Consider the following 18,864-nt stretch of genomic DNA (forward strand, 5'->3'; position numbering starts at 1 on the left):
CATGGACTTATCCAGTTAGGCTAGACCCTCCTAACTTCTAAGGTGTACAAATGCATTGTTATGTACCTCTTAATCTTACATTTTTAAAATAATTTAAGGATGCTTGTACTCAGTATGATCCTACTTCTCGTTATGTTAAAATGGTATTTGAAACTTTTTGTACTGAGGTCATTTTGCTTCCTTTAGACTGGAACCTTTTGGCAAAAGCTGTTCTAACCCCATCTCAGTATTTACAATTTCGTACCTGGTGGTCAGAAGAGGCCCGTTTGCAGGCTCAGCTAAGTCAGACTAATGGCATTCTAATTACTCAGGCTCAGCTCACAGGCTCCAGTAGTTTCTCTGATGCTTATGCCCAATTAAACTTTGACGCTCTTAACACGGAACAAGTAACAAAGGTGTGTATGAGAGCTTGGGATAAATTACGCGCTCCTGGCCAAGCTCCTGTTTCTTTCACCATGGTTAAACAAGGTCACTCTGAATTATACCCTGATTTTTTAGCTAAATTACAAGATGCTGTTCAAAAATCTGTCTCTGATGAGCACACTCAATGTATTGTCCTTTGTATGTTAGCTTTTGAAAATATGAATCATGAGTGTAAAATGGTCATGTGTTCTATCCAATAACAAAATTTACCTGATCATGAGGTGTTTGTTGCCTGCATATATTAAGTCTTATGAAGGCATTGGATCAGACACCCACAAAGCTATTTTATGGGCATGGGCCATGAAGGACACCAACCAAACTGGTCCCACTAATTCTTTTCTTGGAGCCTGCTATAATTGCAGTCAACTTGGTCATACTCGAAAAAATTGCACTGTTAAAAGTGGCCAAGCCTACTCAACAAACACGGCCAAATGCTGATGCTACTGTTTGCCCACATTGTTGCAAAGGTAAACATCGGGCAAGTAATTGTAAGTAAGTATGGAAAATCCCTGCCACAACACCAGGAAAACGGGGAGTGGGGCCGGTCCCAGGCCCTGATATCAAATGGGATGCTTCAGACTCAGACCAACGTTGCGTTTCCGCTTCAGGTGGTCCCAATGCAGCCACCAGCACAAACAAATTTACCTACAGCCAACCCAAATGGGTCCCAGCCTCTCCTTCTGTCTCAGTACAATGCTTGTCTACCTCCGTGGAAGGGGGCGGGGTGGTCAATCTCTGTATACTATTCCTCTACATTTACTACCTAACTCTTTGCCTTTAATTGTCCCCACGGGGGTCACTGGCCCTTTACCTCAACGTTTGGTGGGCCTGGTGTTAGTTAGGGCATCCACCTCTGCTAAAGCAATCACCATTCATACTGGTATCATTAATTCTGATTCTGTTGAAGAGATTAAATTAATCGTGTCTGTCAAGGTTCCTGTTTCCATTCCAGCTGGTGAGTCAATTGCTCAATTGCTTTTACTACCTAATATCATTTTAAACAAAGGAGATAAGACACGTGGCCCTGGGATGGGCTCCGGCGGCAAAAAGGCCGCTTATTGGATTTTTGTAATTTCTAAACAACGGCCCACCTGCACCATACACATTCAAGGAAGAAAGTTTGAGGGCCTAGTAGATACTGGTGCTGATGTTTCTATTATTTACTCTAATTTATGGCCTTCCTCCTGGCTTAAGCATCCCGCTAACATGGGACTAGTAGGTGTTGGAAAATCCGAGGAAGTTTATGAGAGCACATTTATCTTGCCTCGCACCAGCTCTGATTGTCAAAAGGGTACAATTCAGTCTTATATCATGCCAATCCCCATTAATCTTTGGGGTAGAGATTTGCTGGCACAATGGTGGGCTGAAATTAATATTCCACATAACTCTTATAGTGCTCCCAGTCTGTGTATGATGGAAAACATGGGGTTTGTTCCTGGACTCGGTCTCGGTTCAAAACATGAAAGGATTACTAAACCCCTCCCAATTACTGTAAAAGAAGACAGAGCTGGTTTACATTATCCTTTTTAGTGGCAGCCGCTACAACACCTCCTGATCCTGTCCCTTTACAATGGAAATCTGACACACCTGTTTGGATAGAGTAGTGGCCGCTTTCTAAAGAAAAACTAGAGGCTTTAACTCAATTAGTTTCTGAACAGTTACAACTTGGAAATGCGGAACCTTCTCTTTCCCCCTGGAATTCTCCTGTGTTTCTAGTAAAAAAGAAATCAGGCAAGTGGCAGATGGTAACTGATTTAAGGGCCATTAACACTATAATTAAACCTATGGGGGCCGTCCAACCAGCCATGCCTGCCCCTGCTTTAATACCTAAAAATTGGCCTCTCATAGTTATTGATCTTAAAGATTGTTTTTTTCATATTGCTTTACCTAAATCGGGTTGTGAAAAAATTACTTTTACTGTACCATCTATCCATAATCAAAAGCCTGCAGCTCGTTATCAATGGAAAGTACTTCCTCTGGGAATGCTAAATAGTCCTACAATCTGCCAGCTTAGGCAAGTGCTTTCACCAGTTCGAGCCCAATTTCCTCAGGCCTATATTCTTCATTATATTGATGATATTTTAATTGCTGCCCCCACTGATAAAGAATTAACTGACCATTATCAAAGTTTGCGCCGCCGTGTTACAGAGGCTGGATTACACGTTGCTTAGGATAAAATTCAAGAGACCACTCCTGTTCAATATTTAGGAATGGTGGTCAATAAACAACGTATTCAACCTCAAAAAGTTCAAATTAGGAGAGATTCTTTGAAAACTTCAAATGACTTCCAAAAACTTTTCGGTAACATTAATTATTTAAGACCTACTTTAGGTATTCTAATCTATGTACTGTCTAACTTATTTTCTATGCTGTGGGGAGATTCCAATCTCCGAAGTCCCAGGACTTTGACCCCTGAGGCTTCACTAGAACTGGAATTCGTAGAGGAAAGAATCCAGACCGCCTATTTACCTAGAGTACAGCCGTTTCAGCCTTTTCAGCTTCTGGTTTTTGCTTCATTACACTCCCCTATTGGACTAGTTCAACATAATGATTTAGTGGAGTGGTGTTTTCTTCCTCATTCTGTGTCAAAAACTGTGTATTTATCTAGATCAAATGGCCACTCTAATTAGACAGGCATGGTGTAGAATACTTAAAATTTCCAGATTTGATCTGAATTTAATTGCAGTTCCTTTAAATAGGCTGGAAGTTCAAGCCGCCTTTCAACGTTCTGTACTGTGGCAAATTCACTTGGCTAATTTTATTGGCGTTATTGACAATCATTATCCAAAGAACAAATTGTTTGATTTTATAAAAATGACGTCTTGGGTGGTCCCTCGATTAACCAAAGATCAGCCCATTCCTGAGGCCGTTACAGTATTCACTGATGGCTCCAGTAATGGCAATGCTGGTTATGTAGGTCCTACAGACAAGCTTATTTCTACCCCTTATACCTCTGCTCAAAAGACAGAGTTAATAGCTGTCATTACTGCCTTACAGGAGTTCCCCAAACCTTTAAATATTGTCTCTGATTCTGCCTATGTTGTACATGCCACTAAAAACATAGAAACCACTACTATCAAACATATTGATAATTCTGAATTGGCTTCTTTATTTTCAAGGTTACAACAGGCAGTTCGCCAATGTAGACACCCTTTCTATATTATGTATATTAGATCTCATACCACTTTACCAGGACCTGTGTCTGCCAGTAATCATAAAGTCAACTGTTTGGTCTCTTTTGCAACCCAAGAAGCTCAGGAGTTCCATAATCTCACTCACGTCAATGCTGCTGGATTAAAAGATAAATTTGCCCTTACCTGGAAACAGGCTAGGCTTATTGTTCACAGCTGTCCTCAGTGCCAGGTTTTTGTACTTCCAAATCAGGAACCTGGCATTAATCCCAGAGGCCTAACTCCTAAGGCTTCATGGCAAATGGATGTGACTCATGTTAGCTCCTTTGGCAGACTGTCATACGTGCATGTCTCTGTAGATACCTTCCCAGGTTTTATTTGGGCTACTTGCCAAACAGGGGAAGGCACGGCCCACGTTAAAAAACATCTGTATTCTTGCTTTGCAGTTATGAGGCTTCCATATCAAATAAAGTCAGACAACACCCCTGGATATATTAGTAAGGCTTTTGATTTATTTATGAAACAATGAGGAATTTCCCATATTAATGGAATCCCTTACAATCCTCAGGGACAGGCTGTGGTGGATTGGGCCAACTGCACTTTTAAAATCCGATTGTCCAAACAGTCAGAACAACAAAAACATAATTTAACTACCCACCACTCCCAATTACATTTAACATTGTTTACTTTAAATTTTTAAAATGTTCCTAAAGATAATAATCTAACTGTAGCTGAATGCCATTATACAGGCAAAAAATTCTCCCTAAACAAAGGCAAGCTAGTGTTATGGAAAAACTCCCAAACCAATACCTGGGAACCTGGCACAATTATAACGTGCGGGAGAGGATATGCTTGTGTTTCGCCAGGAGATCATTAATCCCCTGTCTGGATACCCACTAGGAGACTCAAGCTTCGTGTGAATACTGACGACGAAAACCACACGGAAAAGAGGTCTGTGTCAGAGACTGCCCTCAGACGTGGTGAGATCTGTGCTAACTCCTTAAAAGCTGGCACACCAAATCACAATAGGTCTGATTCAATCCTCCCTGATGGCAATGGAGACCCATCTAACTAATTCCACTTCTCCTGATTACCTTTCTTTTTCTCCTTACAAACCTAAAAATCTCAACATTTCTATTAGCCTAAAAATAACATCTCTCTGTTCTTCTCTTCCTCCTTCAGCACTGAATCTCACTTACAACAGGTTTTATTTAATGATTATCCTCCTTATAATTTCTGTCTCACCAGTTTCCTCTCACACTGATTTACCTGCTACACAAAATTATTCTTATTTGGCTTAAGTGCCTTTTCCTTCACTTATTCGACCTCTCACCTGGAGAGATGCTCCTGTAGAAATCTACACTAACAATAGTGTGTGGATGCCTGGAGCTACAGGTGACTGTTGCCCTGCTCAACCAGGAGAAGAAGGCACTGCATTTAATATTACCATGGGTTATAAATACCCCACTCTGTGCCTCAGACATGCACCTGGTTGTACCACCTAGAAATTCAAGTCTGGGCTGCTTATCTTCCGGAAAGATCAGCTACAGAGGAACTGGGCCATTTGGTCCATAGCCTCTCCCTTTCTCCTTTAAAACAAATGAAAGGGGGAGTAATGGGAGATACCCCATACTTCCAATATAAACCTGCAGTAAAACCATGCCCTAAAAATTTTGAGGGCCCATCTAAAACCTTAATTTGGGAAGACTGTGCTAACTCACATGCGGTAATATTGAAAAATGACTCATATGGTTTAGTAATAGACAGGGCACCAAAGGGCTATTTAAAAAACAATTGCTCCTCTGGAGGAAGGAAACGCCTGGAGGCTACTTATTACTGAAATTTTATTTCTTATTGGGAGAACGAGAATCATCATTCTACTTTGCACAGGAGGTTCAGCTCATTCTTTCCCTTAAAATGGGAAGATAAAGGCATTTACCCCCTCCCACCTCGAGGTCTCATATGATACTCCCTATTCTGAGCCCAAAACACCCAGAACTTTGGAAATTGGCTATTGCTATGTCTGGGCTGCGAGTATGGGAAGGGAAACTATTCTGTCTGTGTCCCCGCTACCATCCCCCTCTCTCAGTATCAACGTAGATCCAGACATTCTGTTTCACTTACCTCTAAACTGACTGTTCCCATACAGAGTTGTGTTAAGCCTCCTTACATGCTGTTAGTGGGAAGTATCAAAATTTGGACAAATAATCAAACTGTCCAATGTATTAATTGTCATTTATACACTTGTATTAACTCCCATTTTGACTCCAGGAAAAGTGTAATGTTGGTTCGAGCTTGAGAAGGAATCTGGATTCTGGTAACCTTGCCCAGACCTTGGGAATCCTCCCCCTCAATACATTTAATTAATGAAGTGTTACAGCGAATTCTAAAAAGATCTAAGAGATTTGTTTTCACTTTAATTGCTGTGATCATGGCCTAATTATAGGCACTGCAATGGCCACCACTACTGAAATGGCGTTACATCAATCTATTCAAACAGCTCATTTTGTTAATGATTGGCAAGCCAATTCCACCCAAAGGTGGAATTCTCAACAAAGCATTGATCAAAAATTGGCTAATCAAATTAATGATTTAAGACAGTCTGTTATTTGGGTTGGAGATCAAGTAGTGAGTCTCCAATATTGCATGCAAATGCAGTGTGATTGGAATACTTCGGATTTCCGTATCATCCTGTATTCCTACAACGAGACTGATCATTCATAGGAAATGGTCAAAGGACACCTTCTGGGTAGGGAAGATAATTTATCATTGGACAGAACTAAATTAAAAAAAAAAAACAAAAACAAATTTTTGAAGCCTCCCAAGATCATTTATCCATTGTGCCTGGAGTTGAGGCGTTAGATCAGGTGGCAGAAAACCTTTCTGGACTAAACCCCACCACTTGGATTAAGTCTACTGGGGGCTCCACTGTAGTAAATTTTGAAATTATGTTTCTCTGTTTAATCAGCTCATCTTTAGTGTGCCAGACCAGTCAAAGAATCCTGCGTCAAAATCAAGAGAACGAACAAGCCTTCATCACCATGGCACATTTATATAAAAAGAAACGGAGAGATGTTGCAGGAAGTCAGGGACCCTGAATGGAGGAACTGGCTGAAGCCATGGCAGAAGAACATAAATTGTGAAGATTTCATGGACATTTATTAGTTCCCCAAATTAATACTTTTATAATTTCTTACACCTGTCTTTACTGCAATCTCTGAACATAAATTGTGAAGATTTCATGGACATTTATCACTTCCCTAATCAATACTCTTGTGATTTCCTATGCCTGTCTTTAATCTCTCAATCCTGTCATCTTTGCAAGCTGAGGATGTATGTCGCCTCAGGACCCTGTAATGATTGCGTTAACTGCCCAAATTGTTTGTAGAGCATGTGTGTTTGAACAATATGAAATCTAGGAACCTTAAGAACAGGATAACAGCAATTTTCAGGGAACAAGGGAGATAACCTTAAAGTCTGGCTGCCTGTGGGCCGGGCAGGACAGAGTCATATTTCTCTTATTACTGAAAACAGGCAAGAGAAATATCACTGAATTCTTTCCCCAGTAAGGAATATTAATAATTAACAGCCCTGGGAAAAGAATGCATTCCCAGGGCATGGCCTCTAAAATGGCCGCCCTGGGAGTGTCTGCTTTATGCAGGTGTAGATAGGAATGAAACACGCCCTAGTCTCCTGCAGCGCCCCCAGGCTTGCTAGGATTAGGAAATTCCAGCCTGGTGAATTCTAGTCAGACCAGTTCTCTGGTCTTGAACCCTGTTAAGATGTTTATCAATGACAGTGCATGCACAGTGGGACACGGAAGTTCATTAGTGATTCTAGTTTCGCCCTGACCTTGTGATCTCGCCCTAACATTCTGCCTTGTGATCTTTTGTTGCCCTTAAAGCATGTGATCTCTGTGACCCACACCCTATTTGTACACTCCCTCCCCTTTGAAAATTGCTAATAAAAAATTGCTTGTTTTATGGCTCAGGGGGCATCACAGAACCTGCTGACATGTGATATCTCCGCCGGACACCCAGCTTTAAAATTTCTCTCTTTTGTGCTCTTTCCCTTTATTTCTCAGACCAGCCGACACTTAGGAAAAATAGAAAAGGACCCATGTTGAAACATCAGGGGCTGAATTTCCCCTAACAGATTTCATAAAGATAGAGAGTGGAATGGTGATTATCAGTGGATAAGAAGGAAAGGCTCAGGTCAATGGAGAGGGGCTGGTTAATAGATACAAAAACACAGTTAGAAGAAATAAGATTTAGTTTTTGATAGGACAGTAGGGAAATTAGAGTTAACAATAATTTATTGTATATCTCAAAACAGCAAAAAAAATTTTGGAATGTTCCCAACACAAAGAAAAGATGAGCATTTGAGGTGATGGATATCGCAATTACCCTGATTTGATCATTACACATCATATACAGGTATCAAAATATCACATGTACCTTAAAAATATGTATAATGATCATAAATACATAAAAAGATCAATTCTCCCTGATAAGCCTGATTAAAAAGATTAAAGTGAGAAAATAAAAATATATGAAATATTATGAACGAGAAAGAAGAGAGATAACCACAATTATGGAAGATATAATAATTAGAAAATATTATGTGTAGATATATAGCATTAAATTAAAAATCCAGAGGAAATGAACAATTTCCCAGAAAAATAGAAATTATCAAAAGTAACATACAAAGAGGCAGAAATGTACAGAGTCTAAAGAAAACTCTACCGTTTTCCTGAAGCATACAGAACAAGACTTTGATGAAAGAAGAGCAGAGCCTTGTTCTTAAATGTGAAAACTTAATAACAATGCCAAGCCTTTACATATTAACAAATTTAATATAATGCCAATCAGAATCCAAATGGGCTTTTTATGCCAGTTTTTATGGCAGCGTTTTTAAACCTAGAATAAATAAATTTGATATTCATATCAATGAATAAACATCTAAGAACTGCTAAGAAACAATGATAAAAGAAGAGTGAATAAGAATTGATTGTACCAGGCATTAAAACTTTCTCATTAAGCATATGGAAAAAAAAAAAAAGGTTCCAACACTTTTTTTCAATTTACTAGTTGAAAAATGGCAAACTGAAACAAACAGATGCTATCCAGTGCTGGTGAGGGTATGGGGAAGTAGGTACTCATAAAATTATGCTAGGAGTATAGATTCTACAAATCTTTCAGAATTTAATATGTAAGTATGTATTAAAACCGTTCACATCCTAACATTCAATCATTCCACTTTAGGGTATCTATCCTACAGGAATAAAAGCACCAATAAGTAACAATGAGATATGTACACGGATATATATTACAGCCATATCTGTAGTGGGAAATAAAGCTAAATATAAAATGAATGTCTAGCAAAAAAAAGAACAATCAGCCCTCTGTAACCATGGGTTCCACATCTGGATTCAATCAACTATGGATCAAAAATAATCAGAAAAAAGCGGCTGGTCCTTCTGTACTAAACACATATGGATTTTTGCCTTGTCTTTATTCCCTAAACAATACAGTATAACAATTATTTACATAGCATTACATACATAATACCTAACATTGTGTTAGGTATTATAAATAATCTAGAAATGATTGAAAGTATATGGAGGATGTACATAGGTTACATGTAAATATTATATAATTTTATATAAGGGATTTGAGCATCCATGGATTTTGATATCCACGGGAGTCCTGGAACCAATATCCCGTGCATACCAAGAGATGACTGTGGTTACTACATAATATTATGGAATGTTATACAGCTGTTTATAAGAAAAGTGTGATGAATTTATTGATATGCCCATTTCACTATAGTCCTCACTAATATAGGTGTTGCTATGAAGGTATTTTACAGATGTAATCAAAGCCCCTGATATGGTTTGGCTCTGTGTTCCCACCCAAATCTCATGTGGAATGGTAATCCCCATGTGTTGGGGGAGGGGCCTGGTGGGAGGTGATTGGCTCATGGGGGCAATTTCTCCCACGCTGTTCTCATTATAGTGGGTGAGTTCTCACGAGATCTGATGGTTTAAAACTATGTGGCACTTCCCCCTTGCTCTCTTCTCTCTCTCTCCTTCCACTATATGAAGAAGATGCTTGCTTCCCCTTTGCCTTCTGCTATGATTCTAAGCTTCCTGAGGCCTCCCAGTGATGCTTCTTGTGAAGCCTGCAGAACTGTGAATCAATTAAACCTCTTTTCTTCATAAATTACCCAGTCTCAGGTAGTTATTTATAGCACTGTGAAAAGGGACTAATACAGGCCCTAATCAGTTAACTTTATATAAGGGAGAATATCCTACATAATCTGGATGGACCTGACTGAATCTGTTGCAAGACCTTAAAAGTAGAGCTTAGGTCTCCCACAGAAAGGGCAGAAATTCTACCTGTGCACCACAGCTTTAGCCCATGTCTGTGCCATTTCATCCTTCTCATGATCTTCTCTTCCTGACTGCCTGTAGATGACAGCTTTGGCCTATGTCCATGGGTTTGAGCCTGCCTGTGATCCTCCATTTCTGACTGCCTGCTCTATGGAATTCTGAGCCACTTAGCCAACATTCACAATCGCATAAGTCAATTCCTTGTAATAAAATTTTCAGCAGTGGTATGACAGATCTCCTATGGGTTATGCCTCTTTGGTTGAACCCTAACTGATACAAGGGGTTATAGTTAGATTCTATATTATTTATCTGGGGAGTTACCTATGATAAATTAAGCTAAAAAAGCAACTTACAAGGTAATATATATAATTTTTATATAAAAGTATTATATTTGTATATGTTTATATGGGCATGAGAAAAGTATGGAAAGGGGAATACTGAACTGTTAACACTGGTTATTTCATTCAGTATGGAAGTGACAGAAGGGAAAAGAATGCTAAATTTTCTTTATGTATGTCCATATTTGTTTAAATGGTTATAATGGTCATGCATTAATTTTATAATTAAAAAGTAAAAATTAAAAAAAGCTATGATAAAACTATATGACCCTCATAAAGTAATGATTAAAAATATGAAATGATATGATAGAAATGCTAATAATGATGAGTAAAAATGAGGATACAAAATTATATCTATCCACCATAGAGAGGCACGTATGGGGAGAGAAAGAAAAAAAGATTCAGTCACCTTGGTTTTTCTAATTAGACACATTAAAAAGGCTGGAAATATATATCAAAATGTTTATGAAAGTTATTACTGAGTATATTGATGTGTGATTTTTACTTTTTTCTTATATTTTTCTGTTGTTTTTTCTCCAAATTTCCTACAATGGAAGTGATTTACTATTATCAAACCAAAAAAAACCCTCAATATTTTTAAAGATGAACATATGCCTGTTCAGAAAGTAATTTCTGGAAGCTTTTCTATTAGAAGCAGATAGTTAAAGTCACAGGGTTATTAGGGCATTGTGTGGGAGACATTGTGTTAGAGCCAATGGGAATGGCAGGGACCTTCTAATTGATTCAGGGTCTGAATACTAAGACCATTCCTTTAATAACTCTAACAGCCTAGGCAGGGTCAGTGGCTGCTGCTGCTTGCCATTGAGAGAAGTAGCCAGCAACATTTATATACCACTCCACATCATGTCCCAATGCATGTCCACATACTAAAAGCAATCTGATTCCAATGAGACTCAAAGTGAGTTATTAATGTGCACTGTACGCAAGTTCTGAGGAGAAGACTGGAGTTAGATTTGTCTTTCTGGCCATCCTTTCTTACCTCTGGACAATTTCAATCACCAACATGGAAGGATAAGAGAACCCTTTTGTACCAGGATTCAACGAGTAGGCCCATTTTTCTAGAGACGATTTCCACAAACTTGAGCATACAGGCATTTTAAAGTACAATTTCATTCCCATAAGCAATGGGGCAAAGACAGAAACTGTATGTCTTCTCAGGGAATTAACAAGTCTGGTTGCTTGGTATTTTTAATGACAGAAAGGCAGGACCATGAGCAAGAGACCAGACAGTACTTTATAAGCCACAAAGCTATAACCAATGGCATCTAAATCCCACAGTTGGGAAGCAGCATGAAAAATATCTCTACTATCTATATCCCCTCTGGAAAAGAGAAACAAAAAGGCAAAAAAAGTATGTTTCAGTGTATTCGAAATCATGACAATGGTCATGGTTTTAGGTCCTGTTATATTTTCTATAGTTTACTTTAAATACTTCCACACAGAAAGTGTGATGTGTATGTGCATATTATTTTAATCTATAGTCTAGGGGGATTTAGTTAACATCTGAAGTATCCTAATCAGGAGTACAAACTATGCACCTAATGACAGAGAGCTGAGGCTTTATGAAGATTACAGAACAGGTAGTGTAACTGATTTTTGTTTATTTGCTAATAAATGTATGTTTGGGACAATCAAGCCTGAGGCCTGAGGCCAGCTTTCAGTGTGATATTCTTAGCTAGTAGGGGAGGACAACCTATAGTTCAACCTACCACTGACTAATGGAAGCTATTGGTACTTACCAAAAACAACCTAATAAGGAACCACCAAAGTAGCTTAAGTCAGTTTGCAACAGAAATCTTCCCTCTGACTCCAGGAAAATGGAAACCAATTCAAACCTCCTATGTTCTTCATAGCCATATTCTTCTTTCTACTCTCGGGTCACTTACCGATTTTTTCATCTTCCTGTACCATTTTCCTCTCTTCTCTGAAAGCCCTGAGCCAGCGTATTTTTTCCTCCAGCTTCTTGGCAAAGAACAGATGTATCTCCTCAGTCTCCTTGTTGTGAAGCTTGAAGGCATTCTTCATGCTGACATTAAAGTCATCATCTCTGCCATCCTCAATGTCAACTACCTCATATTTATCCATGTCAATGCGGCCTTTGTAGTACAGGATGTCTCTCCGGATTAGGTCCTAGATGGGAAGGAGAGGTTTCTTGAAGGTATGTGCAGGGTGAGTACTAGAAGAGTTGGCACATGGGCACAGCAGAATGCTAACACTGTCACCATTTTGAAGTAGCAATGGGGGTTGGTTTGTTCTAAATTTGGCCAGGTTATATTAGCAGTCTGACATTGACAGGTTGGTTAACTAGATGCCCGAAGAAAAAGCCTCTGTCTCACCTCGAAAGATCATTTCAGACACCAGAATCAATCCCTGGACGTGTGTGCAAGTCTGCTGATAGGAAGTAGGAAACAGTAAGTCACACAAACACAGCTAGCAAGGGCGTCTTCTTTTCTAAAACATCAGCAAGCCCACTAGAGGTATGAAATGAGCTGGCTGGTTGCCTAGAGTGTGTTCAAATATCTGTGCAGGCCAGTGAGACCTGAACACCAGAGGAGGACTGAGTGGTATGAGTAGCTAGGAAGCCACAGACTGTTGGCAAAGGATTACCTAGGGAGGGTCTAACACTTAGCACTCTGCGGATTTTTAGAAAAGGCCCAGTCTGACAAGAGAAATGGAGGTAAAAGTAAATAAAGAAGTTCACATATCAACACAGATGAATGTCACAAATCTTATGGAGAAAAACAGAAGTTGTGGATGGACACAAACAGTATGTTGCCTATTTGTTATTGCTGTTTTGCTCTCATTTATACAAAATTGTATTAATCCTAACTCTAGTCCATGAAACACTCATAATTGGTTCATGCATGGCATTTTTATTTCTCTATTCATTTACTTACTTATTTTAATAATATAAAGCACTGGTGAATCTGCCACTAATCCAAGGCATCCTCCATCCTAAATCCTATGTTCATCATTTCCATGGTTTCCTTTCTATATAGTTTTACCTCATCTATATCTGTTCCCTTGAAAAACATACAATGCAATGCCACATAATGTTTAAAGACACATAGTATGTAGAAAATTATAAAGAAATATGTGACAATGATATATGCCAAATTCCAGACAGTACAGAGCAGAAAATGGGGAGGGGCAAGAGAGGAAGGAGAAGAAAAAGAAGCAGAAGAGAGGGTGGGAAGGAAAACTATTTGTAATTAATTATTTCTTAAGGTGGATAGTAAGCATGTGGATACTCATTATATTATTTTTATATCTTTTTGAATGTGAAATATTTAATAAGTTAAAAAAGAAAACAGAGGGACGGATAAAATGACATATAGACGTATGGAATGTCAGATCTTATAAATATCTTGAAGTGGTCTTTCAGCCCCTCCTCTTCTTGGCGCTGCCCTCAGCCTCCTCTGATTAACACATCCCCTGTTGGGAGATGTGGTATGGCTGAGTCAGGCTGAGGAAGGCCCCTATAAGCCCTGTACTGACAGATGTCTTCAGGCCAGCTCTCCCTCCTCTCTGCTTTATCTGCTCTTTCAGTCAGCTGGACAGTCAGAAATGCTCATTAATTTTTATTAGCATTTTACAGTTCAATTAAACCATTCCCATTCTACTGAATTGCCTTACTTGACTCACTTCTCAGCTGTGTGCTCCCTATGAAGGATCTTCTTTTGGCCACTCACATTCCCAATCCTAACTCTTCACACTGTGCAGTACACTGAGATTTTCAGTTGGGCTGGGAAAGGCTACCTTGCAGGATTCCCAGCATAGCTCTGTCAACCTCAAAGGCCCAGGCTGGAAAATACAGATGTCATTGAATTGCTTTTGAAAAAATAACAACCATGTTGCTTTTTTTCCTCCCATAATGACTTCATATAAATAAGAAAAGAATATAGATGGATTCTGATCTATTGGTTGTCCCCAGGATCAAGTTCACAGGAGAGGAAGAGTTCAGCTATACAGAGAGGGCCAATGTTGTCCCAAGCCTATTTCAGAACCTGGGTTCCTTTTACCATGTTCAGTGTGCACAAGCTCAATCCTGGCCAAAAGGATAGAGTGGTTCCCATACACTGACTTCCACAATTCTCAGGAACACTTTTTGAGACACATGTATAAAAAGTGGGCCCTATCAGGCTAATCTAAGTACAAAACCAGGGCAAGCTAGGGAGAATGTATGAATTTAATTTATCTTGATCTCAGAAAGGTTTGAATTGTGCCTTACCATACATAATACAATACATACAAACCTGGAAAGCCAGATCTGAACCACACATTCTCACTGGACCACACTGCCTAAAACAGGCAGCCTCAACTTCCTTGTTGCTAACTTCAGTCCGCAGCCTCCTTCCACTCCGCCCCCATTCCGAGTTGGTGTGTCATAGTCATTGAGAGCTTTCAACACCTTTGCTATTTCCCAAAAATAGAAAGAATATGCATGATCTTGGAGCTACATTAAAAGCATCAATTGAACCTCCTATTGTTTCTTTAGATATTTAAGGATGACAAGAAGCTAAAGAGAATTTCTGCTTCTGTGGTGGGGAAACATGGCTAAAGAGATGTGTTACTAAAATTATTCCTTTGCCTGTTCTCCCTGGTCCCCTAGAGGGTTAAATGTGAGTTTTCAGGCACTAGATTAGTCATAAGCCAAATGTAGAGATGTGATAGGAATAATTAAGAATGACCTACCAGTTCAGGAATTCCAATCATAAAGAGTAGCTAAGACTATAAGCAGTAAGCAGCATGGAACAAAAGAAAGAGCATTATGTAGAGTCTGAAACCCTGAGTTTGATGCCTTGCTGCTTAACCTATCAGCTCTATGGTTACAGACAAGCCAGTTAACCTCTCTGAGCCCCAATTTCCACAACTAAGAAATGAAGACAGTTTTCCTTACTCTGTAAAATAGCTACAAAGCTCTAATATAAACATGTCATTTCCAGGACATGAGGCCAGACTTGTCCACCAAATACAGCCTTGAGCTTTCTTGCTCTTGGGCCAGTGTTTCATAGTCCTTAAAACCCTCTTTTGATAAACTTAAAAGAAAAAACATCTCACTACCTCCTTTAGCTCATTCAGACTTTCCAAATAATTTAAATATTGTGAGTAAAAATAAGTCAAAGCAAGGGTAACTCTGAATATTTTTTCAATTTACATAACTGCCCCACTGTCCCTGGAAATTCTATACATCCTTTCAGGACAGGGTGGTATTTGCCAAATGGTATTTGTCACCAAACAACAGATATATATTTGGGGTCACACTAATATCTGCTCTCTGGCCCAACCAGGCTTCCTATTCTAATCTTAGCCTTTGAGGTCAAACTTACACATTCTTCTTCCTCAAAGAAACTCCCTGACTGCTCAAGCTGATGTGGCTCCCCTTCTCCAAATTCTAACACCAATTATGAAGCCCCTGACATACTACACACTTGACACTTAGCCACCATGCTGCTCACAGCTTTTAGTTTGCCTGCCCATTAAGGCTGTGCCCAGCACTCTATCTTCTTTGGTCTTGTTTCACTCAGGGTTTGTCCAGAGAAGAGCAGCTGACAAAGCCCCGGAGTTTCCTCTGGTTGTCCTCTGCACATGGCAAGGGGACAAAGTCCTCCTGAATCCTGGTTGCCTGTGGTCCTATTGGAACCAGGCTGCCTACATGCCACTTGTTAATGGTAGTCTGAGTGCCTTCCCAGGGACATGGTGAGCAGGTGCTCAAAACAGATGCTATTTGGATCATCACAACTTTCCTGCCTAATGAAGTTTATCATTTCCAATAAAATGCCAGCCTTCCTCCTTTTTCCTTGTGCTCGTCTGAATTGGGAGACATTAAGGGAGCTAGTTCCTCCCCAGGAGGATCCTGGCAATCTGCAGACAGACACTCAGGCTGTGGTCCTAGTCTGTGGCTCCAGCAAGAAGTCTACTCTGTCCCTGATGCTACATAACTGAACAGCTGGAAGCTATTTCTTTTTTTTTTTTTTTTTTTGAGACGGTGGCGGGCGCCTGTAGTCCCAGCTACTCTGGAGTGCTGTGGCCGGATCTCAGCTCACTGCAAGCTCCGCCTCCCGGGTTCCCGCCATTCTCCTGCCTCAGCCTCCGGAGTAGCTGGGACTACAGGCGCCCGCCACCTCGCCCGGCTAGTTTTTTTTTTGTATTTTTTAGTAGAGACGGGGTTTCACCGTGTTAGCCAGGATGGTCTCCATCTCCTGACCTCGTGATCCGCCCGTCTCGGCCTCCCAAAGTGCTGGGATTACAAGCTTGAGCCACCGCGCCCGCCCTTCAATTTGGCCTCACTGGGTATGCCTGGGGTTTAGTAAGACGTTGCAGGATATTCTCTACAAATGACAGATGCTGCAATCTGGGGAATGTAACTGTTCAGGATTGTAGCCTGCTTCATTTGTTTGTAAATAAGGTCCTCCCTGCCCCTTTAGAGAGGGGACACTAGTTACTCTTCTCTAGCCTTTTCTCTCCAGATCCTGGGGAAGGTACATGGGGCTTGGACTGGATTTATTTCTCTCACTACTATATTCCAGCATCCTAGAATGCATGCTTAATTACAACAAAATAACAACAACAATAACAGCAACAGTGACCCCTTAAATAGCACATATTATGTACCAGGTACTGTCCTAAATGCTCTGCATTTATTAACTTAAATAATCCTCCAATATAGGTACTGTTATAAACCCATCTGATGAGGAACTATAGACATAGAGAAGCTAAGAAGCTTTCTCAGGAATAGAATGCTTATACACTGCTGATGGGAATGTAAGTTAGTTCAGCCATGATAGAAAGCAGTTTGGATATTTCTCAAATAACCTAAAAAAGAACTACCTTTTGACCTAGCAATCCCATTACTGGGTATGTACCCAAAGGAATATAAATCATTCTACCACAAAGACACATGCATGCGTATGTTCATTGCAGCACGTTTCACAGTAACAAATACATGGAGTCAGCCTAGATGATGATCAATGATAGATTGGATAAAGAAAATGTGGTACATGTACACCATGAAATACCACAAAGCCATCAAAATAAATGAAATCATGCCTTTTGCAACAACATGGATGGAACTGGAGGCCATTATCCTAAGCAAATTAACACACGAACAGAAAACCAAATACCACATGTTCTCACTTACAAGAGGGAGCTAAATATTGAGTATACAGGGACACAAAGAAGGAAACAACAGACACTGGGGCTTACTTGATGGTGGAAGGTGGGAGGAGGGTGGGAATAAAAAACCGCCTATCGGTACTATGTTCATTACCTGCATGATGAAATCATTTGTGAACCAAAACCCAGCAAGATGCAATTTACCCACGTAACAAATTTGAATATGCACCCCCTAAAGCTAAAATAAAAATTGGAAGAAAAAACTGAAAATTTTCCAGGAATAAAAGATACTACATGGCAGAGCTTGGCTTTGGGTTCAGGCTGTCCAGCTCTAAAATCTCTGCTTTTGTTTACAATGTGCTATATTGCCTCTAAATAAAAAAGTACTGAACGAATCATTAGTAACACTGCATATATAGTAATAGTATTAATAGCTAACATTCACTAAGTACTTACTATGTGCCAGGCACTACACCTGCATTGTCTCATTTAACCCTCACAACCTCCCTTCCTTGTAGATAAACTATCATTCCCATTTTGCAAACAAGGGCATAATTATAAGCACAGAAAGTTTGTCCAAGGTCATATAGCTCACGGGAGAAAGGAGATTGCCCTCTAGTCCGGCCCTAGCATCCATGCTCTTAACCCTATACTCCACTGCTCCCCACTACCTCAGGTGGTTCTCTCCCAAAGCCTCTTGAGATGACTTCTATCATCAGCCTGATTTGACATTGAGGACGATAAGGACAAAGTTAAAGAACTGGCCCATGGTTAGAAAAGTTAGTAAGAGACAGAGTAAAGATAAGTACCCAGGAGTTCTGGTTTCAAATCCCCTTCTTCTTTCTGCTCCAGCCCCATCTTTATTGCTATTATTGAATTTATAAGCTGTCCCAAATAGCTCATCCTTCAAGTCTGACCCTTCAGTGCAAGACGAAATTATCCAAATGCAGAAACTTCCCTGAACAGAAGTCTTCTGCCCAACATCATTACATGCTGCTTAGTTCTGATTCCCTTGAATATGGTGAAAGCAATGAAATAAAGAGCAGTTATGACACATGGGACAACAGCACATGTCCAGACTGGCACGATAGGACAGAGGGTGCAGGAAAAGGGGATCTGCTCCTTTCAACAGTAAATACTCAAAGAGGAGAAAATCTCCCCAAAGCATCAAAATAATTTCCCAAATAATTATATCAGGAAGAAAATAATAAAACACATCAAAAACTAAAATAAAAATGTAATGAAACAGAGGAGCAGAGACAGACAGTATAGATAATACGAAAAAAGAGAACAGAGTCTTATTTGGATTTTTTGAAAGAAAAGTTAAAAGAGTGGTGACAGCAAAAATTAAAGAAGGGGTCACATAATTAGAAGTCACTGGTGACTTTCCCACATACTATAATTGCCATTTTAAAGGTACCTTCACATACGCCCACGTGCT

General features: G+C 39.8%; 1 protein-coding gene across 14 annotated transcripts in view; it reads right to left on the minus strand.

Annotated features, from left to right (window-relative positions):
- The window catches only part of ARHGEF9 (Cdc42 guanine nucleotide exchange factor 9), a 156,008-nt gene that overhangs the window by 11,888 nt on the left and 125,256 nt on the right, over positions 1-18,864 (minus strand). For all 14 annotated transcript variants that reach the window (XM_009199283.3, XM_009199279.3, XM_003918948.4 and 11 more), the window contains one exon: positions 12,194-12,437. In XM_009199283.3, the coding sequence (XP_009197547.1) occupies positions 12,194-12,437 (244 nt within the window). The remainder of the gene's footprint in view (positions 1-12,193; positions 12,438-18,864) is intronic.

Source organism: Papio anubis, chromosome X, assembly GCF_008728515.1.
Source record: "Papio anubis isolate 15944 chromosome X, Panubis1.0, whole genome shotgun sequence".
NCBI classification, from domain to species: Eukaryota; Metazoa; Chordata; class Mammalia; order Primates; family Cercopithecidae; genus Papio; species Papio anubis.